At 40.3% G+C, this 13274-nt stretch overlaps 1 protein-coding gene across 1 annotated transcript; it reads left to right on the top strand.

Moving 5' to 3' along the window:
- The first annotated feature begins 2746 nt into the window (after window positions 1–2746).
- Window positions 2747–13048, top strand: MRPL39 (mitochondrial ribosomal protein L39). The gene is made up of 10 exons (XM_039705631.1): window positions 2747–2875; window positions 4184–4390; window positions 4622–4761; window positions 5425–5524; window positions 6802–6869; window positions 8123–8235; window positions 9748–9813; window positions 11025–11178; window positions 12190–12237; window positions 12914–13048. The coding sequence occupies exons 1-10, from the start codon at window positions 2833–2835 to the stop codon at window positions 12998–13000; spliced, it is 1026 nt and encodes a 341-aa protein (XP_039561565.1). The 5' UTR covers window positions 2747–2832; the 3' UTR covers window positions 13001–13048.
- Window positions 13049–13274: the final 226 nt, after the last annotated feature.

Genomic DNA, 13274 nt, shown 5'->3' with positions numbered 1-13274 from the left:
GTGGGGAAGATGTAGAATATGGAGCCCCAAAGGGAGAAAATGAAAGACACAGGAAAAAAAAGTATTCCTGTGCATAAGCATGCCTATCATTCTTTATATGGACAGTTGAGAGCTTACTGTTGTTGGAACTCACAAGGTTCAGGCTTTGATCAAGAAGATACCTTTGAATATTTTACCATATTTTTAATGAAGAGGAAACAGATTTTTTCATATTTCTAAAAAGAGAAATGTTATGTTTGAGATGGTCAGAGATGCCATTTGAGATTTGGTGCCATAGCCTGTGCATAAGATCTCTGTACACATCTTTTTTCTAAGCACACTACATTGTTGTCACATATATTTGCTTTAATAAATGCTGAATACAGTAGCACACAGCTGTGAAGTGACCATTCTGATGTGACTCCAGGCATAGCTAAGGAACAAATTGGTGGAATAGTATTTTGTAAAACTGCTAAAACAGACTCCATTTAATTTAGCTCAATTGCCAATATGTCTTTTTTACAATCCATATCACAATTTTTTTTTCTAAAATCCATTGACTGATGCACTATGCACTTTTTGTGCAGCTTTGACTGCCAGCCTGCAGTACACTGAATCTATCAGCTTGAAAACCTTGTCCTTTAGTGTAAAGAATAATCAGCAGCCATATGTAAGTGTGTAGACAGGCTGATATTTCCAATTTAAGGGACACTTCTTTTCTTTTGCCATTTTAGTTATCACCACACCTGTTTTGTTACAATGTCCTGGGGTATTGCTTTAATGCCTGTCCACTCCCCTGGTTACAGAAGGCCTTGTCTCCTTTTCAGTTCTGTGGCTTTTGATTATTTTTTATAGCTGCTTCATGTGAATTATTTTAACTCACATCTGGGGGAAAAAACCCTGATTTATCTGACAAATTATCTGCTTGTTTTGTAATTTGAAACTAAAAACTAAGTGAGCAAGTATATTTTTGAGAAAAGAAGCAAAAAAATATTTTCAGATACTTTTTTTTTACAGTCATTGATGGCTGTTTAAAGACACAGCATGCCATGGATTAGTTGCCAGGCTGTAATGCAATGGACTAGAGTAGTGATAGAACACTGTATTGCTATTAAACTGTTAAAATATTTAATATCTACTGGGACTGCCAAACCTGAACCAAGAAGGACACAAAATGTGAGGGTAGAACAAGTAAAGAGCAATACAAATTACGTGTTCTCAGTCGTGTTTTTCAGTGTAACCCCCTACAGCCCACCTTCATTTTCTGGAATGTTTTGTATGAGTTTATATTTGATTTGCAAAGTACAGAATCAATGCCTTTTACTTTTTTTTTTTTTTAAACTGAACTTTCAAGATTACTGCCACTGAGTAGGCAGCTCAGTAGCAATTAAAGGTACATTTCCAAAAATGATCCATCACATAGGATGGCATTGTGGGACAGAATTCAGCCTAAGCAACAGTGGACAATTCATTAGCCACAATCCTGCTGGTGGAGAATTCAGAGTTATTTTGCCACAGTGTTCATAATGCTTTACTGCTCACTAGGTAAAAGCATGCCTGGATGGCAGAGCTCAGATTTTTCACAGAAGGGTTGTAAAGCATTGAAATGGGATGCACAGAGAAGTGGTGGTAGTGTTTAGAAAATAAGTAGATGTGGTACTTTGTCATATGGTTTAGTCGATGTAGTGGTATTCAGTTAAAGATTGGACTTGATGGTCTTGGAGGTCTTTTCCAACTTCAATGATTCCATGATTCTATAATTCTATGGTGTTATGAAGAATACACCTCATAAGATGTAGTTACACTGCATGTTGTCTTACAAGGCTTTTTCTGCTTCTGGCCATGGATTACTGTTCTCACTTTGCTTGTGCATGAAGATTAGTAAAAGAAATAATGTTAATCATATGAATAAAACATTATCTTTCAGCAGTACTCATCCTGCAAACGGTATCACTTTAGCAACCTTGCATTCAGTGCTACAGCCTCTGTCTCAGGCACATGGTGGTGGGATTCATGGAGTTGTCCTGTGCAGGGCCAGGAGCTGGACTGCAATCACAGTCATAGATTCACAGACTAGTTTGGGTTGGAAGGGGCCTTGAAGGTCATCTAGTTTCACGGACAGGGACACCATTCAGTAAACCAGGTTGCTCCAAGCCCCATCCAACCTGGCTATGAACAATTCCAGGGATGAGGCAGCCACAGTTTCTCTGAGCAAACTGTACCAGGGCCTCACCACCCTTGCAGGAAAGAATGTTTTCCTTATATCTCATGTAAACCTACTCTCTTTCAATTCAGGCCATTTTTCCTTCTTCTGTCACTACAGAATTGTAGTGACAATTGCTTATCTTTTCTGCAAGTTTTCTGCAGGTGCCGGAAGGCCACAATTAGGACACCCTAAAGCTTTCTCTTTTCCAGGCTGAACAGCCCCAGATCTCTTAGCCTGCCTTAATCCAGGAGGTGTTCCAGCCCCCCATCCCCTCGGTGCCTGCTCTGGCCTGGCTCCAGCAGGTCCCTGTCCTTGCTGTGCTGGGAGCCCAGAGCTGGATGCAGCCCTGCAGGTGGGGTCTGAGCAGAGCGGGGCAGAGGGGCAGAATCCCCTCCCTGCCCTGCTGCCCACGGGGCTTTGCATGAGCACAGGGCCGAGGAATGTCCAGCCTGTCACCCAGCGGGGTGAGACTGTCACAAGGCTGTCATGAGCGGGTCCCGTCCAAGGCAGGGCACGTTCCGTGCCTCGGCGCTGACGGCGGCACCAGGGCGCGCCCGGCGGCCGCGCGCGGCACGGCGGCGGAACGGCGCGGCCGCGGCCGGTGTTGCGGGCGGAGCGCGGGGAGGTGGCACCGCGGCTGCGAGAGCATGGCCGCGCCCTGGGCCGCCCGCGGGCTGCGGGCCGCCAGACGTGAGTGAGGGAGGGAGGGAGCAATTAATGCGGGAGGGAGCCGGGAGCCGGGAGCCGTGAGTGCGGGGCCGGGCCGGGCTCGGGCTCGTACTGCCGCGGTGCTTTCAGGGGCTGAGGTGCCCTTATTAGGCCGCGGGGGAGCTGGCCTGTCTGAGGGAAGGGCCTTTGCAGCCAGGGAGCGACATTAACCTTTGCAAACGACCAACTACCCAGAGTAGTTAGGGTTGGAAGAGACTTCTGGAGATCATCCAGTCCTGCCAGGGCAGGGTCACCGCGAGCAGGTGACACATATCCAGGTGGATTTGGAATGTTTCCAGGGAGATACTCCACACCCTCCCAGGGCAGCTTATTCCAGTGCTCTGCCCCTCTCCACGGAAAGAATTTCTTCTTCGTGTTGAAGCGAAACTTCTCGTGTTTTAGTTTATGGCCATTGCTTCTCATCCTGTTGCTGGTCACTACTGAAAGGAGTCTGGCACCAACCTCTTGGCACCCACCTTTGAGATATTTATATGCATTATTTCAGATATTTATATGCGTTAATGAGATTCCCTTTCAGTCGTTTCCTCTCCAAACTAAACAGGCCCAGCTCCTGCGGTCCCTCCTCACAAGAGAGATGCTTGAGACCCCTCATCATCTTTTTGACTCCTTTTCTTGCCTCAGTGTCCTGTTGTGACTTTGGGCAGGCAGTGCAGGGGCCCAGCGTGGCCACTTGCTGGAGCTGCAAAAGTGCTACCTTGTACATACTGAGACAATAATATAAAATATAATAAAAAATATAATAAAAAACATGGTGGGTGGTCGGTAGTGCTGTAGAAACCAAAACCTGATAAAGAGGCTTTGAAAACTCAGGATGGGTCACAGAATGGTTGAGGTTGGAAGGGGCCAGAGTGGGCCAGCTGGACCAACCTCTGTGCTCAAGTAGGATCATCCCAGAGCACATGGCACAGGATTGCATCCAGATGGTTCTGAAATATCTTCAGTTAGGGAGACTCCACACCCTCTCTGGGCCATCTGTTCCAGTGCTTGGTCACTACAGGAAAATTCTTCATGTTCATGTGGAACTTCTGTGCAACTGTTTCTGTCCCTTGTCCCATTGCTGGGCACCACTGAGCAGAGCCTGGTCCCTGCTCTGGCCCCTCCCTGCAGGCACTGACAGACACTGATAAGGTCCCCTCTCAGTCATCTCCTCTTGAGGCTGAGCAGCCCCAGCTCCCTCAGGCTTTCCTCATGAGAGGGATGCTCTGCTGGGCTCACCCCAGGATTGCTTGCTCCGGGATTATTGCTTACTCAGTGTCTCTGCTGTCACAGGGTACATCTCCACACCAGCCTGCTCTCAGCTGACACCTGATGAGGTGGTTCGGATGCGTAATGAGCTCTTCACCAAAGAGAAGGAGAGACAATTGTCTCTTCACCCACGGATTGAGAAAATTGAAGTGAAATACACCGGGAAGCAGCACCCTGGCAGTGTGTTTGTCATGAACAAGGCTCTGTCTACGCCGTATAACTGTGCCATGCGTAAGTGGATGGACTTCTGACCTAGCCCCTCAGGGTGGATGTAGTCCTGCCAATTGAAATAGAAACAGTTAAATTGTTGGAGGTTTTGTTTCACAGTTCACCCTTCCAGGTCATCTACAAATAGGAGACTTGCAGTTGTTAGAAATGCAGCAGTCTGAACTGCAGATCCTGAAAAATGTGGTCAATAACTAACTAATACTTCAGATTACTTTTTTTTTAAATTTTCTTTAGATTTAAGTGAATGGCATTGCAAGAACTCTGTTCTGGCTTTTGTGGATGGTGAAATCTGGGACATGTACAGACCCCTGACCAAATCATGTGAAATTCAGTTCCTTACCTTCAAAGATGAAGATCCAGAGGAAGTAAACAAGGTAAATTATTACCTTGTCCCGTTGTAGGTGACCCTGGTTCTCTGTACCTTGTCTCATTGCGGGTGGCCCTAATTATGACTTCTTGATTCTGTGTGCACCTTCCAGTTCCATGCCTGTCTGCTTTCTTGAGCTTTGTTGTCATTAAAGTTCATTTTAAAGACATTTTTAATCTCTTTTTAATGGTGCGCCATGGCTATCATTAGCTGGACTAGTGTGTGGGCTGGGTGAATTGTTGGCTTTCCATTCAACTGTTGTATTATTCTGGGATTTCAGATTTAAATATCTCTAGGGTTACATCTGGCTTGCATTCTAAGTGCAGTTTTGATTTTTTAATTTTATTCTGTTTGGAGAATCATCTCTGAATAGAAGTCTAAGAAAGTAATCATAGAAAGAAAGTAATCATAGAAAGAAAGTAATCATAGAATAATGGAAAAGCTTGGGTTGGAAGGGGCATTAGAATCTCATCCAGTTCCACCTCATGCCATGGGCAGGGATGCCTCCCACTAGACCAGGTTGCTCAAAGCCCTGTCCAGCCTGGCCTTGAACACTTCCAGGGGTGGAATACTTGGGTTGACAGCTAATCCAGTTAAGTTTTTGGGGGATTTTTTTGGAATAAAAAAATCTTCTAGGCATTAAATTCGTGTTCTGAAATTCTCTTTGCAGGCGTACTGGCGTTCCTGTGCCATGATCATGGCGTGTGTGCTAAAGCGAGCGTTCAAGGATGAGTACTCTGTCAACCTCGTTAAAGCTCCAGAAGTGCCAGGTGACAAAAGTGTTCTATATCGATTGTCTTCTGCTGCTTCTCAAGAGAGTGTTTAATAACCAAACTTAGAAAAACAATTATTTCCAATGACTGATGGTACTTAGCATTGGAATGTGTATTACATGCTGTTGTAGTTGCCTTTAATTTATAATAACCACACTAAAAACAATTTTGTTATTAATGTTCAGAAAACAGGTCCGTGTGGCCACTGGGTTTCAGACCACTTAGGATTTTAGCTGAAATTAGTAACTGAACCTCTGTATTGTGAAGTGACATGAGCAAGGTTTCTAGATGTGATGAGACATGTTTCTGTGGAATTTGCTCTAATAACTGCATAACCTTGTGCATCACTTCAGTTTCTAAAAATAACAATGTCTACACCAAACTGGAAGATTATTGAGGCACGAACAAGCTTAGTAACAACTTCTGCTCATCCATGATCTGATTTAAGATTTAGAAAAGTGAGCAAATGCACCAAAGAAGAGGTTGTTTCAGTAACAAAACCTGCTTAATTATACATTTAATATATGAGAAGGTTGGTTGCTGGTTATGTGGAGTGCTATAACTGCTACTCTTTTTAGCAATTTTAGCATTTGTTGTGATTGATAAGAACAGGTAAATATTTCAGTTCTACCAGAATTTGGAATAATCTTGGATATACTTAGCTATATCATTATATGCATGTATAGAAATAGTGTGATCTTACTGGGTTCATAGATTTGATTTCTAAATAGCCATTACTCAATATACACAAAAAAGTGTACTAACAACTGCCAGATAAACTTGTGTTGCCTTTACCAGAAATTTGTGCATTGCTTGTGTCATGGATAAACAGCTGTAATATTGTCTGATTTCTCTATGCAAAAAAATTCCTCTTTATAATTTAATAGCTCTCATTTATTGTATGAGGCATACAATGGAAAAGCGGTGAAGTATTTTTAAAGTGAGTGGTTTTATTTTTTTCTGCAGTGTTAGATGCAGCTTTGTGAAGCAGTTTATTTTTCCCCCTCTTTATTGGGATTCTATTGTACTGACGTTGCATTAAAATGCCTTTCAAATTACTTTCTCATTCAGTGAAATGAAATTAAAACAATACAAGTTCAATCTGTCATTATACAGTATAATCAGAGCTGAAAACTTGTTTTATGTTGAATTTCTAGAAGTAATTATGTTTTTCTTTTTCTTCTAATTTATTGTGTTGTAAGAATATCGTACGATTGTGAAATGCATACTTTGTTACAAACATGAATCTTTTTATCTTTGGATTGGAAATGCAGTGATCTCTGGAGCTTTCTGTTACGATGTGGTTTTGGACAGTAAACTGAATGACTGGAAACCAACAAACGTAAGTGCTTTTCAGGCATAAACCCAAAAACTTCTATAGCTTGTGTCCTTGTAAGTTGTTCTTTTTTGACAGGGGAGAAGAGACAGAGCTTTTTTTCCAAAGAGTAGTCTTTGGGAGCTGATCTCTGCATTTACCCCACACTGGTGCTCTGACAGAGTGCTCTCACATTTCCTTTCAGACAAAAATAAACCTTGTGCTGTCTTCCACATGCTTTCAGGCTTTAGGTTTGTGGAGCTAGAGAAAAATTCTAGTCTGAGGTACAAGTTCAGAAACAGTTGATAGAGCTGTGGGCCTCAGTGCCATATTTGTTACTGTACAGATCTGTTTCTCCTCAGCTGCTCTTGCCTGGTAATGTAGATGCAGCCACAGTCTTTGTGTGAGTAGAGTCTCTGAAAATAAAAATGTGTATAAGGCATATTTTCTGGGGGTTTACAGCAGAATCAGTTTGCTGTTGAATCTAATTTGCGAGCACATTGAGCTGCAGCTCTCCTTAATAGCTTGCTTATGTTTCATGCTCTGCAATAAATCTTATAATCTGAATGCTCTAAATCTCAGAACCATTTGTGATCACAAATGTTTTACCCATCTGGGGCCCATTCTTGTTCTTGTGTCCAAAAACCATTTTTTGTATGGCCAGCAAAACAAATTGGTACAATGCAGAATTTTTCTTCAATATGATCTTGTAGCTGAAGTAATTTAATTAGAAATATTTTCTACATGACATTTTAAATGTAATTCCACCTCATAACAATTTCTTATTTATGAGTAAATCTGAATTACGCAGAACCTCAGACTCTGGTTCAAGGTGACAAATTTTTATTTATTAAATGTTTAGTACCTTTTTTTAGCTTTGATCTATCATAATAGAGCTTATTTATAAGTGAAGACACTACTCTGGGAAACAAGATTTGTAGATGAGTATTCAACAGTAGCAAGACTGTGTATGTAGTACCATGTAGTGAAAACCTTGTATTAAACTGCCTACGTGGGCAGTTTAATTAATCTATATTGTTTTTGATTGAAAAATGCCAATTTCTCATTGAAATGACTGGACATCGATTCTGTCCATTAAAACAGTGATGATCTGTAGTGCTCTTAAGATAATAGTAAGACACTCTTGCAGTAAAATTACTGTATTTAGGGTTTATAGTAGATGATCTGTGTTGCTTTGACTAATATTTAGTGTTTGCTGTGCTTTATCTGCTCACTACAGCTGTGAGAAGGTGGTTACAGTTTTCGTGTTCTTTTATTAGGACAACTTCCGTTCTCTTACAAGGGATGCCAAAAAGCTGATCCATCAAGACCTGCCCTTTGAAACACTGCATGTTGAAGCAAAAGTAGCACGTGAAATGTTTCAGCATAATAAGTGAGTGAATTTGCCTTTCTTTCAAAGGGGCAATTCCAAATCAAGTCAAATCTCTGCTTGGTTTTATAAATCTCAAATAAGATGTGATGGGTGAAGCAAGAAGGTACTTCTCCCCTGCTCTGAATGAGCCTGCCTCCATTCTCCTCCCAGCAACTTACTCACACCAACTTAATTAGTTCTCGTTGTTCTCTTCAGAGGCCAACACCAGGCACCTCTACTGGATGTAGTTTTGTGACAAACTGAAAGACTGAGGGTTCTTTTGTTCACTAGTGAGCTTCAAGATTCAACTACTATTAAATTGAAACTCTGGTGGTTAGCCTTGACATGGTAGCCTTTTCTGAAAGGCTTCCATATTTAAAGAAATGTATATTTTTCATGTCCTGGTATCTTCAAATGAAGATTTAATGAAATGCAGTTTTTGAATTGTGCAGGGATAAAATACTTTGGTCTGTGCTATGAAAAAAAAGGTTTGTTCAAAACCTCCTGTCTTCTTTGCTGAAAAAAATATCTCAGCCATGTTTCTGGTCCACAGCTTTTTTGGCAGTTGGAGAGATGTAGGGGAAAATGAGAAATAATTTATCATTTTGTGAACCAAAATTAATCTACAATGAAGCTAAAGTTGCAAAATAGCAGATTTTTTATCTTAATGCTGAAAGTAATTTTAATGTGACATAGGGATCATCATCTCCACTTTGTTGGCTGCATTGACAGTAGGTGGGAGCTGACTTTTGATGGTACTTTTATATTGTGTATAGAAAGCACAGAGAATGCTTACTTCCCTGTATTACTGTTAAGGGCTACACATTGCATCAGGTCAGTTTAGGTGGTGTCATGGTGACTTCTAGTCTTTCAGGTGACCTGAAAAACTCTTATTTGTAGTAGTAGTAGGTCCATTGTATCTTTCTGAATAAAACTGCTGTGGGAGCATAGCCCTCTTATAAAATATGCACAGAATAGACTGGAGTACATGTTTCAATGGGAAGGGAAACATGTACAACAACCACCTAGTTCAGCTGCCTGACTGATGTGGGGCTGACAAGTTACAGCAGGTTATTAAAGGCATTGTCCAGATGTCTCTTAATCAGTGACAGGTTTGGGGCATCAACCACCTCTCCAAGAAGCCTGTTCAGTGTTTGAGCACCATCTCCTAAGGAAATGCTTCCTGGTGTCCAGTTTGAGCTGCCTCCCAGCACAGCATTAAATCATTCCCAAACATCCTGTCTCAGGATCCCATGTTGACTGTGCCTGATGATTGCACTATTTTTAAAGTGCCTTTCAGTAGTTCTCAGTAAAATCTCAGTAATTTTTCCATGAACTGAGGTTAACTAACACGTCTGTTAATGAAGCACGTCAGTATGTGTTCTCATTAGGAATTTAAACCAATCTCAAAGCTCACATAAATACAAGCATGATTTTTAGGAATTTTAAATGAATTAAATTAGTTTCTGAAGTGCTCTTATAAGAGCAAGGTGTTAAAGGTGAGGATTTTTAAATTTTTTTTTTCTCGTCCAGATACAAAATGGAGATGATAGAAAGAAGAGCTGCTCAGAATATGGAAGGAATTGTACCATTACATAGGTAAGCAAAACTGCCCTCCCATTCTGTAATGATTCACTGGAACATTTGAGTATATTGCAAGTACTCTCTGCAAGTGAGAAGAGCCAGTTACTTGGGATGGTTTTAAATTTAAAGATCACTTGTATTCATTACTGTCTGTGGTGTGTCTAAAGTTGCTAGTGTGGTTTCTTTGCTTGGTTTTTTAAATATAACCATTATTTTGTGATACTTTGTGATCCAATGTTTCTATTTCTTGTTATGTTAAGGATGGTAAGTGCCAGAGAAGTCTTACTGTTTTCAGTGCTTTTACATGAAAACAAAATAAATCTCTAGAGCTTGACAGGCTAAATAAAACACAAACCAAATACTGGTTTGAAAGCAAGAGTTAGCATTGTATAATGGATTTTTCTTTCAAAGTTGTCAAGATCTTCCTAACTTGCAATCTGCTGCTTTGTAGTGGTGGAGATGAGAACAGAACAGCATCCTGGGGATACAGTGTAAGATACAGAGTTCTTAGTCTGGAGGCAGGATAAGTGCCTGTATCTCAGACAATTCTCTGTCCTAGGCTGTTGTAGGATATTCGGTTGTGAAGATGTCTAAAGAGTTCCTAATTTGTTTTTGTTCCACCTTGAGGAGCATCATCTATCTAAAGGAACAGATGTTTATACAGTGGTGGTTCTTGAAATTTTAGAACAATGTTGTGTCATTCATTCCTTCATCCCACTCTGATCTGCTCAATAAAGGGGAAAATGGGCTTACCTATTGCTTTTTAGGAGAGGTTCATTCTCAGTATTTCTTTGCTGTACTATGCTGTTTCTCTTTTCTTAATTGATTTGCATTTTTCCAAGAACTGGAAAGAGAAGTACCTGTGCAGGTTGTAAACACTGTACTGTGGAAAACAGGTGATCTTGGAGACAAATCTTTTTCTGGTGAATGACAGTTATCCCAATTGTAGAGCCAACATGGCATCAAAGACTTTTTAAACCTAAGATCCTTTCCTAGACTTGAGGTTTTAATTTTCTAAGTTCATTTAAGGAAATTGTGTGAGCTGTACTTTTGGTTTAGGAAACTTAAAAATGCTGAGCTGGAGATTTGTTTAGATTTGGTTTGGGATTTGTGTGGACTTTCTTTCTGTTAATTGGAATTTGCTAATCAAAAATAAAACCTCATCTCCTTGTATTTCACTCCAAATGCATTTGGCCTGTAAACTGGGTTTTTTTTCATCTCCCCAGGTTTGGTGACTTCGTAGATGTTAGTGAAGGTCCTCATATTCCAAGGACAAGTTTCTGTTTCCAGTATGAGATAACAGCAGCCCATAATCTTCAGACTGACCAGTCTGAATTGATAAGGAGATTCCAGGGTGTGTCCTTGCCAGTCCATTTGAGGGTAAGCAATCCATTTTGCACAGGTTTTCCTTCTTTAAATTAGAGCATTTTACCGTTGTTTCCATTTTGGTTAGGTGCTCTGTTGGTAGCTAAATGGAATTCATAGTTGAGAGCCGTAGAAAGGGAGGCCCCTGATGGTGACTGTGTTGGATATTTGGGGTTCATTTTCCTGAAACAGTTGTGGATGTGCAGTCAGAATTAGAAAAGTTTGCATGAGAGGGCCCATAATGTTATTTTTTAGTATGGAAGGTGTTGTTTTGGTTGTATAATTCCTGCATGGATATTTCATTCTGCTTGCCTAAGTTGTGCATGCCAGTCTTCTGACATCTAGGCTACTGACAGTGCTTAAAAGAGCAGAACTATGTGTTTATACTCATGATAAATACACCATTCAAAGGATTTCATGACACCAAAGTAAAAAGCAGCAACAGTAAAAAATGTCCTAGCTCTAATGAGTCTTAAACAAAGAACTGAAGGTGGAGGCAGAAGTCTTTATTCCCATTTGTGTTGACTTTCATGATTTTGACCTTATGATCTAGCACATGTACTATTGTCTTAGTTGGGGAACTTTTCAAGGGTTCCTCAGCTGATCTCTGTGTTCCCTTCCTAAGCATAATTCCCTTTTTTGCCTATTAATTCCTCAAGGATTCCACACAGTGGGTGAATCATAGAACCATAAAATGGTTTGGGTTAGAAGGGACCTTAAAGTTCCTACAGTTCCAATTCCCCTTCCATGGGGAGGGCACCTTCCACTGGACCAGGCTGCTCAGAGCTGCCTTCAACCTGGCCATGAGCACTTCAGGGATGGGGCATGTGATGGGTGGACATTTATTCAAATCTCCCACATGAATATGGGCAAATTGGACACCAAAATTATAAGTTGTTAAAACGGAACATTTGAACTGGGCATTAATATGGTTTTATGCTATCTTTTCTATAAATTTGTCAAATCTATTCTGTGATAAGATTATTTTTTACCTCTGCTAACATCATTTAATGACATTTCCCACAGGCTCACCACACCGTGTGGCACAAACTGGTGGAAAGATCGAAGAGGCTGGTAAGTCTCACTAGAGGTGAAGTACAGGTTACCAAATACAAAGGTATGCTCTGATAGAGGACACTTTGAATGATTAGAGGTAGGTAGTATACTCAAGAACATATCTTTAAGAATGGAAACATTCACAGGTGAATGGAAATGAGAAATCTAACTGCTTGTTTATTAGAGGATGTGCTAACACTGTCTGAGGTCTGTTATTTAAGAGCATTGCACCATTTAAAAAACATACACTAATTGATTGATATGATTTCTCCAATTAAAAAATAGTTCAAGGTAAATGGAGCTATAAGATATTATAACCCACATATAACCAAATAACCAAGACATATTTAAACATAGGAAGTCTTTGTAAGAATTAAAGAGCAGCTTGTTGTAGAGCTGCTGTAGAGCCTTTTGATCAATAATTTTACTTACTTGTTTGGCAAGAGACAGAAAAACATGTACTTCATGTCTTCTGAAACTTGTTAGCCATGATATGTTCTGAGCCTGCCCCATGGCATCTTCCCTGAACTTAGTTTGAATATTCTTGTTCTTCAGGTTGTTTAATTTTGGAGAAGATAATAGTCTTTGTAGATTGTCCTTTCTTGTTACAGTGACAGTATGAGGGGAGGATTTTCATGATCAAGGAGAGTGAAATAATTTTTAAAAATGTAACAAAATTGATATCTTTCTGCAGGTAACTGAAGAAGATTATTTGGAAACAGCAGAACAATGTCTTGAGGCAAAAGATGGAACTGAAGAAGCAAAACCTGTATCAGTTTAAATTAAGTTGAACCTCTAAATGTACATAATAAAATGTGTCTTTTTACATAACTTGTTGCTGCCTCTTACAAAAATGTCTTGGGTAATTAATTTGAATTCTGTGACGTAAATCATAGATAAGTATAAACACAGGTATATTCAAAATATTTCAGTCCACTTTAAAGGTTTCCCTAAAGAAAAAAAGGGCGGGTGGAAGGAAGTTAATTTTTAATCTGCAGTAACTTGCAAGTTGCCCCTGACCTTACCTTGACAACAGTAATTGCATGTGTCCATCC

Source organism: Passer montanus, unplaced genomic scaffold (assembly GCF_014805655.1).
Source record: "Passer montanus isolate IOZ18808 unplaced genomic scaffold, ASM1480565v1 scaffold180, whole genome shotgun sequence".
In the NCBI taxonomy this organism is placed as follows: domain Eukaryota; kingdom Metazoa; phylum Chordata; class Aves; order Passeriformes; family Passeridae; genus Passer; species Passer montanus.
This window is presented reverse-complemented; position numbering and strand designations above follow the sequence as displayed.